This window comes from Channa argus, chromosome 13, assembly GCF_033026475.1.
Source record: "Channa argus isolate prfri chromosome 13, Channa argus male v1.0, whole genome shotgun sequence".
Taxonomy (NCBI): Eukaryota; Metazoa; Chordata; class Actinopteri; order Anabantiformes; family Channidae; genus Channa; species Channa argus.
The window spans coordinates 8,498,890-8,518,615 of NC_090209.1; the positions used below are offsets into that span (position 1 = coordinate 8,498,890).

At 39.5% G+C, this 19,726-nt stretch overlaps 2 protein-coding genes across 2 annotated transcripts; one reads left to right on the forward strand and one right to left on the reverse strand.

Moving 5' to 3' along the window:
• The first annotated feature begins 728 nt into the window (after positions 1 to 728).
• Positions 729 to 3,759, forward strand: LOC137140105 (transcription factor-like 5 protein). The gene is given in 7 exon segments (XM_067528213.1): positions 729 to 1,451; positions 1,537 to 1,693; positions 1,771 to 1,933; positions 2,027 to 2,220; positions 2,698 to 2,711; positions 3,007 to 3,148; positions 3,625 to 3,759. Coding segments are annotated over 7 exon segments (1,359 nt in total). The 5' UTR covers positions 729 to 882; the 3' UTR covers positions 3,745 to 3,759.
• On the reverse strand, positions 3,364 to 19,311 carry col9a3 (collagen, type IX, alpha 3). Its single transcript, XM_067528212.1, has 32 exons — positions 19,009 to 19,311; positions 18,186 to 18,254; positions 16,785 to 16,820; positions 16,274 to 16,345; positions 16,083 to 16,136; positions 14,635 to 14,670; positions 14,199 to 14,222; positions 13,946 to 13,999; positions 13,150 to 13,203; positions 12,904 to 12,945; positions 12,744 to 12,800; positions 12,552 to 12,605; positions 12,352 to 12,405; positions 12,109 to 12,162; positions 11,974 to 12,027; positions 11,799 to 11,852; positions 11,658 to 11,711; positions 11,512 to 11,565; positions 11,354 to 11,407; positions 10,905 to 10,949; positions 10,771 to 10,824; positions 10,598 to 10,651; positions 9,857 to 9,910; positions 9,707 to 9,778; positions 8,900 to 8,935; positions 8,556 to 8,600; positions 8,139 to 8,171; positions 7,085 to 7,231; positions 6,922 to 6,976; positions 6,653 to 6,835; positions 5,707 to 5,784; positions 3,364 to 5,436 (listed from the first exon to the last, which is right to left on the reverse strand). Exons 1-32 carry the CDS (start codon positions 19,072 to 19,074, stop codon positions 5,252 to 5,254), a joined length of 2,037 nt encoding a protein of 678 aa, XP_067384313.1. The 5' UTR covers positions 19,075 to 19,311; the 3' UTR covers positions 3,364 to 5,251.
• Between the last annotated feature and the right edge of the window lie 415 nt (positions 19,312 to 19,726).

Sequence of the window (19,726 nt, forward strand, 5' to 3'; positions counted from 1 at the left end):
GTATTTGATATAAACTGATAATAAATGTATAAAATATCCTAAATTGTTGTAAATTTCACGATTAGTTTGGCCTAAATGAGGCCGTTTAAAAATCGACATAACTACCACGACGGTGACATTTCACATTACAATCTCTTTTTATTGTTTACTTAGTATAAAGTTAGTATTTGTGTAAGACTGAAAAACGTTCTTACAACATGTCCGATATTGTCACAAGCGTGTTTTAATTTATTATTACTAATATTATTAATTAATATTTTGTAGGAAGAAATATATATAACGTAAAAAAATACGAGCTTTTCGCAATGACAGCCGGAGTGTATGGACGGTCTGACCACCTGCGGCCACAGAACAAGTCGTAAGTTTAACACCTGAGAGAAAACGGAATAATGGCTGCAGCTTATTTGGAGTCCAACCTCTATAATATCGATCCTTTAATTATAAGCTAAAACTGACATTTAATTCTTTGAAGGTGGCGAAGTTTAACTTGATTTGAACGTTAGCATAAGACAACGTTGCATCAGAATTAGCTTACAGTTCCTTGCTTGCTAATGCTACGTTAGCTCCTGTACTAATTATGGACTGTTCGTACTCGGTAATGCCAGCATTGTAAGTGTTAGTTTGTACAGGATAAACTGGAATACAAATATTGATACGTTCATAGAATTTTATGTTGGAGGTAATGCCAGCATTGTAAGTGTTAATTTCTACAAATATTGATACGTTCATAGAGTTGTCCGTAATGTCTATAACACTATGGCGGTGTCAGCTTTCAGACACTGAAGTACAGCGACTTGAAGCTGGTTGGACGTTTTATGGTGTGTTCTGACATAAATGTAACGAATACAAAGCAAACACTTTACTGATCTCCATCCTAGAGAGATGCCAACCTTTTCCTCAGCTCATAAAACTACCAATGTGTCACCTTCATCCAGAGAACACGTGTGTGATTCTGTGGGGCTGACTTTGAGCCAAAGTGAAGGTTTGACACATGATCAGATGCACACGATGGGCAATGAGCTTGGTGTGATGGAAATGACAGAGGTTGAATACACACACCTACAGCAACTCATTCAAGCGCACATGGAGGCGCAGTTTGGGTCTCCAGAGGGAGCAGATGTCAGACCTCACCCCGCTACAGCCATGGCTAAAGATGCCACTGGATCCACAGGGATTTCTCCTTTCACAAGCACTCAAGCTATTGACCTGACAACCTCCACTGATGAACACTGTCTGGTGATGCCAGGAGAAAAGACGCCAGCTTCTTATGGAGAAGTCCCAGGCCATGTCCTTGCCAAAATCAGAGGCGAAGACAGCCCCAACTCCAACAGGGGCACATCCTCACAAAAGCGATCCAAGTCAGCTGCAAGAGTTTGCTTGGAGAAAAGGTTTAGCTCCATGGCTGCTGAAAGCACAAGACCACAAGATATTCAGTCAACAGTTCTCAACAAGTAGGATTTACCAATACAGTGTATTTTAGTTTATTGGTGAATTATTTTCATAGACTGTGCAAAAATCTCTGTTGTTGCGTTCCAGTTTTTTGACAATCCTTCAGCAGTCTGCAGAAGCTCAAGAGGCAGTCATACATCCTCAAATGCAGAAATGGATGAAAACCAACAGAGCAAATCCTTTTGAGGTTTCCAGCCCCTATGTAGGAGCCGTCTTTACCCCGGTCAGCAGCATGTGTGGTCAAGTATGATGGAAAAAATAAGGAAATGCATTTTTTCATAGTTTTAAATAGAATTGTTTGTTTGTGTATTTTAATAACAGATGATTGGGCATATTCCTCAAATCATTGAACCTAGCAAACACCAGGGTTCAATCATTCCCAAGAGTTTTTCATTTAATTTTCATCCGGAGAGGATTGCTACAAAAGCTCACTACATCAGTAGCAGCAGTCAAGTTGAAGAGCAGCAGTTTGTGAACATACAAAGTAATAATTATTACTTATTTTTGAATTTTTATTGCTGTTGTCTGCTATACTACACTGCACAAGCTAACTGTTACATGCTCATGTTTTTCACAGGTGAGGTGGTGACACCTGCTGCTTACAGGGAGCACGACCATGCCTGCATATCACAACCCTCCAATGCAGGTAAAGTTTCAACAAAAACAGCTGGAGAAGCAAGAAAATGCCCCAGAAAAAAAGCTCAACCTTGTGCGTCACTTAACCAGCGTAGGGAGAGACATAACAGTAAGGAGAGGGAACGTAGGTGAGTAGTCTTGATGAACAGCCCAAAGCGTCTATGGACCCTTCGTTTCTCCCAATGTCTTATAACAGAGTCCCATTTTGAATAGGTGCTGTTTTGGGGGTCTGTAGCAACAAGCTTGACAACAAAACACGTTGTTAGGTTCACAGCCTGTGTCCGAAATCTTTCTGGTGCTTTCATGAATACGTTATTCCTCTAATAAACACTCAGTGATTTGGTACCAGGCGTTTCCTAAGTTGCTCCACTACATGGTTTATTACTAAGAGCGGCTCTGAGGACAGGCCATAGGGGCTGCGGTGCTATTAAGTTTAGGGCAAACATTTTTTCGCTTTGTGGGATTTCTTTTACAAAGTTCTTGCTGTAGACATTGTTGTACCATAGTGGGTTTGAGGGCATTACAGTAGAGCAGATTAATCAATGAGTTCATCAGACAATATTTACATTATCTATATATTGTTGAGTCATTTCTTTTAAAATGTACATGCAGTGCAGATTATCGAAGTTTCTTTGTGTATAATAAATCAATTATTTTTGGGTATTGACTAATAGACCATCTCAATCCCCCACTATGTTCATTCAAAAATAAAAATAAGCTAATCTGCACTTGAAAACTGTTATGTATTGCACTAGTGTAGCTGCTCCATATACAATTAATGTGTTAGATAGAGTGTGATCATCATTGTCAGGATTAGGGTTAAAATAATTGTTAATTGCAGCCATAGATAACTTATATAAACTGTTAGGACATGAGACGTTTGAATCTTAGGTCAGTTGTTTGGTCTGTGCTGCTGTGCAGGAAGAAGATTCGTCTATGTTGTGATGAGCTGAACATGTTGGTGCCATTCTGTGACTCAGTCACAGACAAAGTCACCACCTTGCAGTGGACCACGGCCTACCTCAGATACATCAACAAAATGTATGGAGACACCTTCAAAGAGGTTTGTTGTGTTTCTTCTTGGACTTCAGAATTGATTCATGTAAAACGTTTAGCTTTAATCAACTGAAACATCATTTCTCGTCATTTGAGAGTACAAATCTGAGGCTGGGAGGGAGAACGTAATTACATTTCTTCTAGTCGAATTATGGACTGCGGCTGACTTGATATGACTTTTGTTATTTAGAGAGTTCAAATCAAATTCTTAGTATCGTGGTATAAAATCAGATAAGCTTTATTATTTTAATATGATAGATTTCATAGTGTGGCAGATATGCGGTTTGTTAAAATTGGTTTACATTCTGAAAAATACATGGCAGTAAATTAAAACAAACCCTTAAACGTCCAATCACATTATCCTGAGAGTGTGCAACACCTCTGCTGTTTCGAGGAATAATAAAGGAAAAATTTGTAAAATAAAAGATACTGATATTATTAATCATAACGCATAAAATCATCTGATATTCTCCACCTTTACAGGGGTTTCAGAAGTCACTCACAGATAAGAAAGGACTGATTTTTAAACCCAGCACTTCTTCAGGTCCGGACACCCAGGAGTTGGACGAGACATTGAGCATCTCTTTTGTGAATGAACAATGACAGCCCCCCTTCAATATTTTATCAAAACAAAATCTGCTAGATGCTTTAACCTCTAAAGTATCTGGGTTATGATAACGTGTTGTTACATTTTTTTCATACATGACATAATTGTCCTTTTGAAAGAAACTCTGCTACTCTACAGTTTAGTAGATGATGCTCAAACAAACAGGGTTGTGGTTCTCCAGTACCACAGAGAAAAACACCGGTGAAAATAGGCTTTTCACAGTCATCTACAGGTGGCAGTGTTTCCCTTTGAAAAACATAAACTGATGCTATAGAGTATTGATTTCAGCTTCTCAGCTATCATAAATATAGCTAATTAATTAATATCTGCATATTTCCTATACCAGATTACAATATAGGTTACAGTGCACACAGTATTTTGTTCAGTTTTTATGTCCTTATACTATATTTTTTCTTTTAAAGACATATTTATTTGTTTGGTATGGAAATAATTGTTGGTTCTTTGTGAGTTAATAGGATGACTTGATTTACATAGTGTTAAGCATATTACTTTGGGGTACAGACTGTTCATTTGATATTTAGAAAAGAGTAATGTTTTACTGAAAAGTGGCTTTATTTGTTCTTTCTTACAACATGTCGCTGGAGCATCTTACTGTACATACAGTCACCCACAAATAATAAATAGTATTTAAAGTCATGTATATTTAATAGTTACAGCACCGGTAGTACATAGTGGATGTGGTCATTGAAGATTTGAAAAAGAAACAATTTATTTTTGCCTCAAAGATTCTTAAAATTATTTTTACAATGTCTTATTTATTCATCCACACGTTTTATTGCTTTTGATTCTCAAATCTAGAGAATCATCTTCACATAAAACAAAAACAAGATGTAAAAAAACAGACTATCAAAAGTTTTTTTTTTGCATTCGTCTACATAATTTCTGGGCACCTCGGTATTTGTTATTTATTCCTTTTACCATACATACACAGCTCCTTGGCAGAAAACTTTTGTTTCTAGTATCTGTTTCCATATTTCACAATGTAAGCTTGTATGTTGAGGTAACGCCTGTGATTTACATTAATGGACATGTTACATGCACGTTCACTTCACTCTGTTACTGTTGTTTTTAGAGCATTGTCTGCCAGAGGGATGTTAACCAAAGTTAGGGGGCGTGAAAACATGTACAAAGGTTTTATACACGAAGGACTCATTCATTTTCCACTTGTTTGTTAGTCAAGTCTCGTAATGTGATAGTATTTGGAGCAGTTGTTCTCCTGCACTCTTCTTTGTCTCTGTCCACTTTATTCTGGATGTCATCTCGACATATTTGTTTTTGTTTCTCTGGTTATTCCTGTCACACCATGGATGTTCCTCTGTTCTTCTCCAAATATCACATCTATTGTTGTTACTCTTCTCATCTTGTGAGACATGTATTTAAATAAAGAGGACATTTTTGTGATCACTCTTGTCTTTCTTTTCTTCTCTCACTCATCACCCTTCTCCTCTGGGTGGATGGGTGTCAAGTTGCAGGAAGTCACATTTAATTTTTTTTGGGGTTGGAGGATTTCCCAGCGAATGATGCTCCCTGGCAGGCTGATGTGTCACAGATACCAGGAGGTCCCTGGTGCCCAGTCCTACCTGCTCTGCCTGGCTCTCCAGGCTCACCTGGATCTCCTTCAGAGCCATCACGCCCATGTTTGACAATGCCAGGTACTCCTGGAAGACCTGGTGACAGAATACAGGGGTTAAGCAAAAAGACTTGAATTTCACGACTTAACATGAGATTAGATATAATATTTTTTCTTCAAAAATTAAACAAGAATAGTTTGTTATTTTGAAAAGCTCATACTGTAATTAAATCATTACTGATAGCTCAGTTCAATTTTGTTACAATAAACAACTCAAGGCTTTCTGGAATCCAGCCATAGTTGATCTTAGTATTTAACTGTAATCAGTGTTCTAGCTCATTTTAGAGTGCTGTAGAAGGTCCTATACCCTGGTATCCTTGGTCTCCAGTGGGCCCGTCAATGGCCTTACCAATGGATCCCTTATCACCGGGATCACCAACATCCCCTGTTGTGAAAACAGAGCATTTTAATCACTAGTAGTGTGAGTAATGTTTCATCACTAGACAGATTATGAGAAGCAGGGTGCACACAAGTGCAGGGCCCCTGTCATTTATTTTAGGTCATTTTGAGGCTGCTTGTGGTCTGTTCAGAAGCTTTTTTTGTGTGTTTGGTCCTTTTGTGTCTAATTTTTGGAGAATTTTTGTGTCTGTTTTAGTCATTTGGCATTTGGCTTGTTTGGCTATTTTTAAATATTTTTTCAGGTCATCATTCATCACTTTTTGACTTGCTATGTGTTTTTTACTTGCAGTCTTTCAACAAGGACTATGAACAGTAACTGTAAAGACTCTGGCAAATGAACCCTCTGACCACTCGGGCTCCTGGGCCAGTGGTAGGCACATTCAATAATCCCCTTACCCTCTTAATTACCCCACTACCTGTCTGATTTGTTTTAGGATTTTTTTAATTGGGAAACACTATAATCCATCCATCCATCCATTATCTGTAACCACTTATCCTATGTGGGTTGTGGGGGGCTGGAGCCCAGCCCAGCTTTCATAGGGCGAGAGGTGGGGTCCATCCTGGACAGGTCACCAGTCTATCTCAGGGCTTGATCCTGATTTTAAATCTGATAAATTATTAATAAAACTATTCATTTATTGCTTTTTTTTGCCAATTTTGTAGTGTAATATATACACCAATCAGGCATAACATTATGACCACATGTGAAACTGAATGCAACCCAATACAGTGGCTCTGCCAGGAATTCCAGTTTTACAAGGTTAAAATTTCTCAGTTTTTAGGTTAAAACTGTCAGAAAGGTAATAATTCTACTTTGTGTTTAGGACTCCATTCTGCTTTTAAGATTTGTATACCTCTGGGACCAGGATCTCCAAGTTCTCCTGTTAGGCCTCTGTACCCTGGTGGTCCACGGGCACCTGGATGCCCAATAGAGCCAGAATCTCCTGGCTTTCCTGGGGGCCCAGCAGGACCTGGGCGGCCCACTAAACCAGGGGCCAAAGGTCTTCGAAGGAGAGCGGATAGCTGTGCAATCTGATCTGCGTGACAGAAAAGACCAAAAGCTCAAATTTCCAGGAAACCCTTTGTTTATTACTAGAATTAAATACAGGCGAAGATCTCTCACCATCAATCATTGAACCACACAGCTCTCTGATGTGCTGCTCACTTGTCAGTTTACCCTGAAATACACGTTTTTCTGTTTTGACCTTTTGTAATTTTGAAAACATAGAAGACATTTTAATGTTTTTTTTCAAAGATTTTATAGTTTTGTACAGATAAACACTCACAGGTACACCTGTTTTCCCTGCAATTCCAGGCACACCTTGTTCCCCCTGGAAGCCCATTGGTCCCGGTTTTCCTGGAAGCCCTCTTGCACCAAGCTCTCCTTGTGGACCTGTCACTCCCTTAGGTCCCAACTCACCACGCTTCCCTGACTGAAACGAACCAAAATGATTGTTTAACTCGTCATATGAAGAATAACTAGTCATATGAGGAAAATCAATTTCTACCAAACTGGAGCTAAAAACAACCATAAGCATCGGATTTGATCGCTGACTAAACACAAGCTAAAGAGCAAACTGGTCCTGTTGAGACAATGTGGAGGCAGATTCATATGGCATCTTGCTGCTTGATAATAACTCCAACGATCACACCAAACAGTAAATGAGACTATGAGAGTGATGCTGATCGGTACTGTGTCTCTAATTAGTTAAATGTGACTTGTCTCTCCCTTGTGGCTATAGCAGCAAACAGGCCAATAAAGCTAAAGCAGCAATTCCTAATTAATCCTATTAAATCTTGGAATGCAAGGCTGAATCATGTGCAATGACTCTGACAAGTGGGCAACAGCTTAGAGCTACAGCAGTTTTTAATGTTCAGTGAGGAAGCAGACAGAGAGTTTGGAACACGCTGGTGCTGCTAATTACACCCACACACAACATCTGAGCCAACTATGGTTTTTGCTAATAGACAGATGTCTTCTGCAGTGATTCCAACCTAGGGAGGACTTATGCAGTAGTTTGGGGTGAAATGTAAGATTGAGGAGTAGCTTAACTAATTTTAAATATTTACACATTTCATTTTAAAAATAGCTGGGTCAGTTATAGCCGGTGCACTGTATTTGTAGTTAGCATGAAAGCTACAAAAATAGTGAATAATAGACAAACAGTAAAGGATCAATAAATAGTTTTCCTAAACCAATACATAAACTGTAAGTAATGGATATATGTTAAAATAAATGGTAGTGTATATAAAGTTTTTTGCAAAGTGCCTTGTGATGCCTGGCAATATTTTGTAAGAAAGAAGAAATGTTAAAATTGATGTGAGTGACATGTAGCTCACCTCTCCTTTTTGTCCAACTGGTCCAAAAGGACCCTGAAAAAAATAGACAATATATCTTACAATAATGGAGGTTAATGTGTTTCCAAGTGCTTTACAGATTACTGACGAGCTAATGCAAATACGCACTTATTTTTGAGACAACCATAAAAAGAAAAACAGAAATCATTAAGGCAAACTGCTCTGTGAAACATCTAAATGATTTGTGCCAGAGAACATGAAAGGGCTTGTGCAAGATAAAAAAAGTCTTTTAAATTGCAAGAATCTTAAAATCAATAGACAAACACTCAGGTAACCACTGTAAATACTGTAAAGTCTCCTTTTATGTTGTTCAGAATCAATAAAACAAATAATTACTGCCAATAAACTAATGAGTGTTTGGATTCTAGTTGCGATTATAAAATTCAGGATAATACTTACAGGTTCTCCGTTCTCTCCTGGTAAACCGTCACTTCCTGCTACACCCTAATAGGAAACATGAAATTGCATACAATTGCAGTTTTATCGATGTTTTTCTGATGTTGTTTTGACCTCATATAAAGGTTTTGTCAGGAATCTGAATATTCTGTAAAGTCTTGATGGTATAAATCAGTTGCAGCATCATCACTGAGGAAAAAAAACTAACACAGGCTCTTTTTCTAACCTATTTAAGACCACGTAAAGTACAAACATCTCACTTATAACCGTGGAATAGGTGAAAACTATCCCCATGCATTCAGTGGAGGTCAAATGTCCAGCTTGAACTATGAATTAAAAATATTTACCATGTCTCCTTTGAGTCCGGAAGCACCAACTGGACCCTATAGAGTGCGAAAGAAAGAGAGAGAAAGCCAGAATAAATGAGAGCCATGTACAGACATTTGTCAAAGGCTGACTGTGGGAGAAGGCAGAAGGCTTGAAGGGAAGAGAGGTGGGCTGTTTGGGGGCAACCAGCAGAGGTATAAGGACCTGCTTTGTTCTGTCTTCAGAGTCTGAACAGGAGATGGCTTTGTGTAGGAGCCCTCTCCTGGCCACAGTTGGAGATCATAACTCTAAGATTGACGAGCAATGACAAACTGTACTGTATCCTCTCACGAAGACAGCGGCCGGTTATATCTCTGCAGTGATTGGTGTGATATTTGTTAAGGTTTGTGTTTAAATTTTAAGGGGCTTAATGAAGATGTATTCATATATATATTTGTTGGGATTACATACTATATTAAAACATTTTATAGAAACAAATGCCATAATTCTTAAGTTCCATCTTTGAAATATATTGTAAATATATTGTAGCTTATTATTCTGCTATTATACTGTAGTAAACTGGGTGTTTTTGAGTTTTGGACCATTGGTTGCACAAACCAAAACTTTATTGGCTTTACAGTGGACTTGTCATGGACCTGAATTTGTTGATATTCCACAGAATTGTTTTTTAATTGATTATTTGACAAAATAATTGATAGGTTAATCAATAACAGTCAATAGAATAAATTTTATTATTATAGGGGAAAAGTAATTAGCTGCAGTTGAATTTTGTATTATAATGAGCCATGGAGCACATTTCTTATCTATGTCACATATGTCAAACTCACTCTTTCACCAAACTCTCCACGGATTCCTGTTGGACCTGGAAGACCTGGATCACCCAAAGCTCCTTTTACCCCCTGCAAAAGATGACACCCACACAGTAAGTTAACTAAAATAAAAACACTGGTGATTAGTAGTGATTTCATGCGACTGACCTGAAAACCTTTCACTCCCTGAGGCCCAGGGTTGCCCACTAGTCCAATAGCTCCCTGTTGGAAACAGATATTGTCATGTCATCCTAATAGAAAATGCACATAGCAGTAAGGAAACTGGTTGTTATTGTTGTATGTCTTGTGGACAATATCTTTGGTTTGAGGTGGTTTTGTGGTTTATAATTTAATATTTGTGTGATACAAGTCTATTCATTCTTACGGATGTTTTATCCTTCATCCTCACCACAGGCCCTGAAAACAAAGACTTCTCTATTTTTGAATTCCTCCTCTATATCTGCTATCATCATTTGCCCTCTATTTGTTGTAACTCCACCTTAGCAAGTCACCAAATTATCAGCAATATTTTGTAGCAGAATATAATCAGCTTCCCAGTACAGAAGATGATCCTGCCATTCCAGATTTATTTTCATATTTATAGCGTATGCTGCTGTATGCACTGTGGTCTTATGGGTGCTTCATGTCATTTCAATTTGTCATTAAAATGTCCACTTTGGTTATTAGAACTGCGTACTAATCTCCAGGCTGAGTCTAGATTCTGTAAATTGGTTACACTTAACAGCAATCTGTGTAGCAAAGAGTTTCATAATTTGGCCACTAAATGGGTTAAAGATGATATTTTAATGTGCTGTAATAGTTGCTCTAGAGGCTTTTATAGCTATACAAGTGCAGCAATTTGACAGGAGACACAGTACATTGCCTGAGGTTATGAAACGACAAACTCACAGCCACTCCTCTGGGTCCTGCTATCCCCCTCTCCCCTGGGACTCCAATCTCACCCTGAACGACAAAAGGAAAGATTTTGTGGACAAGTCAGGAACATTTAGAGACAACACTCTTAAAGTTCCATAATGACTTAAGTGGCACATCAGAGAGGCTGTAATCCAGTAGATACATACAGGAATACCTGGCTCTCCAGAGGGTCCTGTCTCCCCAGCCTTTCCTGATTCACCCTGGTGTAAGAGAAGATGGATGGTTATAGTTGTCCATCATATGGCTCCAATCTTTACATATGTGTTTTTGTAATACTCACAGCTTCTCCTTTAGACCCCTTTTCACCAGCCTTTCCTGGTAGACCCTGGATAAACAAACAACAGACAATAATGTTACTCAAACAGGTGTAACTTGGGGCAGCAGTGGCTCAGTTAGTAGAGTGGCCGTCTGCCGACCATAGGGTCGGAGGTGTGCGCCTGGTAGAAATTGGGGAGGGTTGCCTCAGGAAGGGCACCCGACATAAAAACTGGGCCAAATCAGCAAGCCGAAAGGACAAAAAACAAAATAATAATAATCTAATGATCTTATGATAATCTTTAAACACATTTTGGACTACTTGCTTAACATAACAACATTTTCATTTTTACAGCCATCACACATTCAGGAGCTGAACAATACTTACAGAAATCACAATGAGTCATTTAACTAATACATTTTTACTATTAATAATTACATAGGACACACCCAAGTCCATTTCCAAATACTTACAGGTAGGCCATTTGGTCCTTTCTCTCCCACTACTCCATGGCGTCCAGCATCCCCCTGTCAGCAGAGACAGCACAGACTGTTACATCAGTCTCAATGAGGCAATGGAATGGCAACTAACTTGATCAAAACACTATACGGGAAGAAAAGTTGAGCCACACCTTCTCGCCATCTAATCCCGGTGTACCATCTTTACCATCTCTGCCAGGAATACCCTATGGAAGACATTCAAATATGATCCTTGTGGTTCATATTTCTGGGAGGTAGTGTATATTAAATTTGTAGGATTTTTCAGATATGCACTCACAGGCTCCCCTTTGGGTCCTGCTCCCCCAGGACCTCCTTTAGGACCAATTTTACCCTATTGAAAGACACATTGGGGCAGTTACAAGAAATAAACATGTACTGTGAAATTGATTGTCAAAACTTGGTCAAAACTTTCTCTTACAATTTCTCCTTTAGGTCCTTTGAATCCCTGTGGCCCTTTTTCTCCAGCATCACCCTGGAGATATCAGATGAACCACACACAGCTATTCATTGATCGGACCAGTCATCTATTCTAGTTATAAACTACCACTAAACTGTTTTAATTTAAAGTGTGTTACAAATAATGTGAGACTCACTGTCTTTCCAATAATGCCAGGGATGCCAGGCTTTCCTCTGAAACCAGACAGGCCCTACAGACAGAATATAAGTTCAAAGGAAACACACATTTAAATGTCTGAAGTGTGAGGGATAATGCTAAAAAAGTTGCTTACTCTGTCTCCGACAGGTCCCATTGGGCCTTGTAAACCTCTTAGACCACGTGGGCCCTGAAAAGCAGCATTAGAGCATTGTTAAGGTACAGTCACAAATCAAGATCTACTCTGAATATACATTAAAATCCCTCACAAATTTCTTTTTTGGGGTGCACCAAAATATGTAAAATTCATAGCTATAAAGGAACATTGGAACAAGAACAATACCCCAAGTCATTCTATGAATAATCCTATGTAACTCACCTGGAGACCCACGGTGCCGGGGATACCTGGTGGACCAGGTGGGCCAGTGTTCCCCTGGGACAGATCAGAACACCATCAAAACACTGTACTCAAAAATGAACAATGTTCTGACCATAATAGGATAATTTTGCCTTCATGTAACTACATTAGCCAACACAGTGTAGACAGAACAAACTATCTATGTCACAAATTAAACTCACCTTCTCTCCATTTTTTCCAAGCTCTCCTTTCTCTCCTTTATGCCCCGTATGACCCTACATGTGCAAAAATACACTCAAGTGAATATAGACAAGTTTGTCTGATGAAATGTTTTGAGAGAGTGCAAAGTTCCCAGGGACAGATTCAGGGGTGTAAGATTGAAAACAAATAAACAGATGAGCTGAATAGTTTACCTTGAATCCTGGCATCCCAGGAGGACCAGGAGGACCAGGAGGGCAGATTGCAGGACACTGCAGAGGACAGAGACAAAACACTAAAGACTCTGGATGCAGTTTACACACTTCAGTTTACTAATAGTATGCTTCTTTTAAGGGTGCATGACTAGAACTTTACCAGAAGGTCACCGCTAAGATCGTGAAGAGTACCAGGAAGACCCTGGGTGAGAAAAGACAACACAAAGCAAGAAAATTGTATGTCATTGTATGTGTGTTAATAAATCCTTGGCTGAAGATCATTTGCTTCCTCAAAGTTGTTCTAGCATTTCTGTGAAATTCAACAAAAGATCCACTGGGTGGCAGTGGATAATATATGTTTACATGAATGAAACCAGTGGCACGTTATAAAGATGTCTGCACTTACTGGAGGTCCATCAGGGCCAGGAGGCCCAGGAAGTCCTGGAAGACCCTCAGCACCCTGAGAAATGGGTACAAGAAGACCAAGATTATTTGTTTCCTCTGACTAAAATAACTGATGAGGTTTCTTTCCTTATTACATGGGCATTAATTACAGCAAAGCCCCTTTATTCTTCAATCTGCAGCATCTCAACTTGGTGAAGTCACTGCGGCAATCAGTTCTTGTTGTCATAAAGGTCCACTTCATTTAATACTATATGTCCAATGCCAGATTAACTACTCAAATAACTCATCTAAAAGACAAAAGTAAATGTTCATTTATAATTTTTTGTAACTCTGACATTAGCCTAACAGGAGTCAGGTGGTCGATGCAGTTGCATTATAGGACCCAGAGTTCTTGGTTTACAAAAAAAGTCACTCTTCACCTGGCTTCAGACTAATACTGTAGGCTCTAACACCATGGAAGCTTCTAATTACACATAAACTTAGTGAGTTTAGGACGACGCAAATGAAGGATGACCCAGCAGGTTATTCGTATCCTCCTATCCCCTGCTACAGTACAGTGGATTTAGGGTAGTGTTGTGATCACTGATTTCAGAGCTGTTGATTCAAAAGATAACTGAGTATCTATCTCTATCAGCTTTAATGTTGTAGTCTCTCATTCACTATTCACTTATTGTTTTGTGGCCAAATGGATGCTAAATCAAAGATGGAACAGCACTTTCTTTGTGAGTCAGGGTATAACCCCTTAACAATGATGTCAGGAAGTAAACTGTCTTTAGAAAGATCAGACAGATACTCACCACTGGACCCTGGGGTCCCACTCCGCCTGGCAACCCATTGGTTCCGGGTAGTCCCTGAAGCAGAAAACATTTAGTCTAGGTGATGTAGCCCACAAACTGAGCCACAACATACACTAACATGTGCAAGTATACTTTCCTGAGATGACAAGAAGTCAAAGGAAGCATTAATATAATGTAAAATGTAATAATAACATAATTCTCCCCATCTCTCTGGACACAACAATGAGATAAAAAGGCAGTGCTGTGTACTCACTGCAGCTCCTGGTCTCCCTCTGCCCTACGGAAGACACAGGAAGGGAAATTAAGTCACAAACACCAACGAGTGATTCGATTTTCTCCAAACATCAATACCCACTGCGTAGTGTAATACGCAATCTAATCTGCTTTGAATGTTTTCTGCAGGATGTTGCTGTAAGGTGGACATGTATAGACTAAACTATAACCTTTGTATTCTTGGGCCAATCCCTGACAGTAACTGAGCCTGTTCTGAGCTCAATTATCTTTAACTTTACAGTATTGACCTCTGAAATCATCATAGGTAAAACCCAGTATATACTGTAAATGCTCTTTACATGGGCCGTCTCTTTAGGTTATTGATACTTTTTGATGGTCAAAATGAGGTGGACTGTATATTAAGATACTGCTGTGTGTTGTTTCTTAGCTGTTTCATAGCATGTGAGGGTACTTACAGGAGGTCCAGGTGGCCCGGGAGGTCCGGATTCACCCTGTAGAGATGCAAAATGCAACAATCAACATCTCAGTCATCACCAAGCATTGCAAAATAAATGGTTGTCACCAGTGATCTGTCTTTTTCTGGTTATTCACGGTGTAGATGGCGTAAGGTGTTGTGTGTATGTTGTGTGTTTGCCAGTTGAGACAATTGTTCGACACATTAGAGGAAGACACATTTAGTGACAGTTTTTGTTTGTTTTTGTTGCAATATTTGACATTATATCCTACATGAACCTTAAAACAGGTTAAAACTTAGTGTAGTAAAATCAGTGTTAAAAAATTCCGTGCATCGTCTCAGTCTCTACTACTGATGACAACAAAGTCAAAACTGCCAATAAAAGTGTGTTCAAAAAGGAGACTGATGTGAAGTCATTTTGGACGATACCATTTCTGCTGTAGAAAAGGCAAATGTGTCTCATATGCGGAAATGGAGACAATGTGTGATGATCTTTGCAACTAAAGCAACGTAGTAGAGATTAATTCAATATTTTTGTCAAGAAAAAAACCCTCCTTTAATACAAACGTGTTTCACACACAATTTACTAAATTGTGGTTTTTTGTTTTTGCCCTTTCTCTTTCCTTTCTGACCCCATGTGACCATCTCTTCTCCTCCATCTGTAACTATTTGTTTACCCCCCCCCACACTCCATTCACAGCTGTATTGCTGTTGTCTGTGAGGTGGGAGGCCAAATGACAAATAAAGAGTCTAAACACAATAAAAAAACAACTGAGGTTGCACCTAGGTACTGCATATCTCAGGGAGTAATTAGAGACACTGGTAGATCCAAGCTTCCTCATTAGTTTGACTAATTAGAACTGCTGGAGGGTTTATCTGTCTTGACAGCAGCTTTGCTGCCTTACAGCGGATGTTGTCATTGATCGTTTTTCCCCGACATCTGTAGCAAATATTATTCTTCCTGTTTAATCATAACATATAGCCGTAGTTTGATGTCACACGTTTGATTCTGCCTGCCCTTGTATCTCTCAGAGGATATATGTTTGCCCTCAGCACTGGGGCAACAAGACCATCATCCCTTACAGTCTCACAGATTGGTGGGAAACATTGTGCATTCCGAGCCGGATTAGGGAAGCAGTAGAAATAAATCCGATTCTGATCCCTCATTAAAAATATTCCACCAAGTGGCTGAGCTGGCTTGACAGATCTAATCTGACAGCGGAAACACTGGAATTGTCCCTTGTTAGACTCTCCTTAGCATCTTCATCTAACACAACTCAGTCAGCACGCATTCGTTTGCATACATGATTGTTGAGTAATGTTTTGTGCAAGTGTTTGATTTTCTCTGATTCATTAGGAGCAGTCTGAAGTGAAGAAGGTCATAAACTCAATCGGGCACATCTTTGAGCGTACCCTCAGCATCCCATTATAACACAAAGACACACTTACTTGTTCTCCTGGAGGTCCATCTTTCCCAGCAGGACCATCAGGACCTGTCAAACCCTGAAGAGAAAACACATCATTCAGCTGAACATCATTGCCTATTTTATACATTGTGGAAAAGTTCAGAAATCACATCACTTTTAAAAGACAGAGGTTTTAGTTGGTTGTGTGTGGTTGTGTGTTGCTTGGAAACCTACATCCACCCCTGGAAGTCCCGGCAGGCCGGCTTTTCCCGCTGCTCCTGGTATTCCTGCTTTCCCTTTGGGACCCTGCACAGACAGAGAATCATAAAGTAATTCACACGAAGGCAGAAAAATAAAAATACTTCAAGATTTTGTGCTAATTAGGCTCAATTTTACTTTTGACTTGACTCTATGATAGAAGAGGTGAGGGACTTCCAAAATGTACATTTTGTTGTGGTTTTTGGTTAATTTACTTAGTAGCACACAATCAAAGTTCCACTCGAATTTTATGGTTTAAAATGAGGTACATAAATAAACATGTTGTGTCAGTGTAGCACGGTTACGTGGTCAAACACTTGGCACCACATTTGTATTAATACATAAAATAGATGGTTAAAAACATTAATTAATTTACCCTAAGGAAGGATTTTTTTTTAACAAATTAATTTATATGGGTCAGCCCTCATTACTACCTGAACATTTCCCGTACAGTCTCTGAATGAAAGTAGCTTGTTGGAATACGTACTGCTTTTCCTGGAAGTCCAGGAGGTCCAGGTTTACCCTTTGGATTAGAAAGAAATAATAGGTGTCATAACCACGGAGAAAACCTGCATTTCATTCATCTGCAAAGTTCATTTGATGTATATCTTGAAAGTTACGGAACATGGAAAACACCCTTTCAATTCCGAATGAGAGTTCAAAATCCGAGCTGGTGATTCACATTCATCTAAACCTGACTGGAGCAATGAATCTCGGGTCTGCTGCACTGACCTGGATGTAATGTTTAGCTTCTGCAGTATCTCTAGGGAAGAACAAACAGTTCTAAACTGAACTGATGGTGACTGGTCACATGATAAAAGCCTGTATTTGGTGTGTGTGTGTGTGTCTGTGTGTGTGTGTGTGTGTGTGTGTGGTTGGGGGTAAAGGTGCAGGGAGGAGGTGTGAGACGAAACTCTAGATAGTCTCACAGGACTGGGGAATGTATGAATGGGTCTTCTGTGTGCACAAACTTTACCAGAGAAACAAAAATATCCCCCAACTAAAACACCTCAGAGATTTCCTGACGTGGCTATTTGAAACACTTGGAAGCCTGTTTCCTCTTTAACTGAAAGGTTTGACAAAAATCGAACACAACATTAAGGGAAGTAAAAACTTAAAGGGATTACAAGGGATTTATTTTATTACTCAGGCTCCCCATAATCCAATTTACTTATAACTTCTGCAAATAGTCTCATCACTACTACTACTCTAATCTACTTTAATAATATCTTTTCTACAACACTACGCCCCAACATTGCAGGGAAAAAAAAACCTTTACAGGTGGCTTAAATTTCTGTGGTTTGTCCTTGTATTGTCCACATTTGTGGACAAGATACAGCGATGGAAAGCTCAGGCTCAATGAACTGTTAACTGTAAGTTAAAAAGGCCAACTAAAGATGCACAAGCTATTCACAGTGTGAATATGATCAAAGCTTCAAAGTGTCTGACAGGAAGAGAGGACCAGACAGTCTAAAAAAAAGACTATTCAGTAGATACCCCCTCAACCCTGCCCACTTCACATCTGTAAACACAGTTTCACACATGTAGGAGTGGCTGTGGGAGGAGTCAGTGTAATAAAACCAAACACCTAGAAACATTCATCTTTGTTCACACTTTCTACCAAATGTAACACAGTGAGATTTAGGAATTCAGTTTAGAAATGCAATATGTAAAAGCACGTGAAGCCCCCGTGAGGTCCACTTTAACAATGTTTTACTACAGAGGCTGTGGCCTATTGACCTTTCACAACCACAATGAGGAGGGAAAGAAATAAGTGGGTTAATTAAGTAAAAATCTCCTTATGTACAACTATTAAAACTACAAAAAGCTAAAATACGAAGGGTCATTCGTTTAATGTATAGGAACATTTGCAGTCTGGCCAACTCACATCAATGCCATCCCTTCCCGGTAGTCCTGTGGGTCCTGGTGGCCCAGGAGGTCCTCTGGGTCCTGGCCTCTGCAACATAAACATATTCTTTAAAATCATGAATTTTTCCAGTTTTACATGAAGCATCCACTGCTTCCTTGGGGCAATCGCAATGTGGACCACAAGGAAATGAGCTCGTTTGAGATAAATTGGATAAAAGACAAAAGATAACAGGTGTTTGGTGTATTTAGCGTTAGTTATAATTAAATTGGTGAAACATTTACCCTGGACATTATGAACAAAAATATATTTATATATTTTAAATAATCTTAATTATAAATATACAATTGGACCAAGATGCAAAAACTCTCAACACACAAGCGCATTTCACCGAGGACCTTGTAAAGGAGCTCAGCCAGGCAGCCTGTCTGAACAGAGGTGGCATTGTGCGCTGCGACGCTGATTTCTAATCCGCGCATTCCACGAGTTCAGAGACAACAAATCCGCTAGTGCGAAAACCACCTGTAGACAATTATGGTGATACGATAGAGTAAAAACCGGGCTACAGAGAAACAAACACGCTGCATTACACTCTAGAAGAGAACATCTATCCAGAGTTAAGAATCAGGTTTCAGCGCAAAGCGCACTGAGCTCAGGCCTGTTGTAAATTGTGAAACACAGGATCTGTCATCACTATCATCCAAACACGGGAGCCGTTTTTATCACTGACTGGATCCACCACATACAGATATTTCAGTAAGTTAATTTTAATCATTAAAGGCTAGCACTAAAAGCCCCGCATATCACGGTTAGGAGATGCTGCAGGCGTCTTGATGAGCCTTACCTGGGCTGAGGAGGATGTCAGAAGCTGGCACAGTAAGAGCAGCCAAAGAACAGAGAACACCGCCATGGCTCCCCGCTCGCCCTCACAACCTGAGTTTATGCGAGTAAGGTCAAATCCCCGGATCCCAGTCGTCTCTCACTCCCCCCCCAATGTCCGCAACCGAGGCTCCCTTCACCTCGCGGCGCACAGCTCCTGAATGGCTTTCTCTTTGGTTCCAGATAAACCCGAGCCTCCAGCCGAAGGGGCTGAACTCAATCTAGTGTACTGCACACAAGGATGAGGCGGGTGAGGAGGAGTGGGACTGGTAGGAGAGGCAGTAAGAAGAGGGGACACCAAGAAAGTGGGTTGAGCTATGTTAAAAGTGAGCAGTGGTTTGTGCGTTGACCTATTACAAACTGACCTAAAACCCAAAAACTCCATGTCAGAGAGGAAGGAAAGTTTGAGGACTGAGGAGTGTCACCATGACTTTATGAGGAACATGCAGTTAGGTATTGCATTTCCATATTGATGGGGAATCTTTAATTATGTATTCTATTCAGTAAATACATGTTTTCCTTTTCCACATACCCAGTTTATAATGCAGGTTAAAAAAACTGCAAGCCCCACATATTAACATAATGACATCATTAGATAATTAAATAAAAAAAAATCTGTATCATAAAAAGACCTTTCTTTAACATGACACTGGCTACTTCAGTCTAACCTGGCAGTTTTTATG

Bases quoted from the DNA above. Each gene is read 5' to 3' on its own strand.
- col9a3 (XM_067528212.1), bottom strand. From the start codon at position 19,074: ATGGCGGTGTTCTCTGTTCTTTGGCTGCTCTTACTGTGCCAGCTTCTG. The intron at 8,172-8,555 runs GTAAGTATTATC...TATTTTTTTCAG, and splicing joins CAGGAGAGAACGGAGAACCT to GGTCCTTTTGGACCAGTTGG. The intron at 6,977-7,084 runs GTGAGTGTTTAT...CGTGTATTTCAG, and splicing joins CAGGGAAAACAGGTGTACCT to GGTAAACTGACAAGTGAGCA.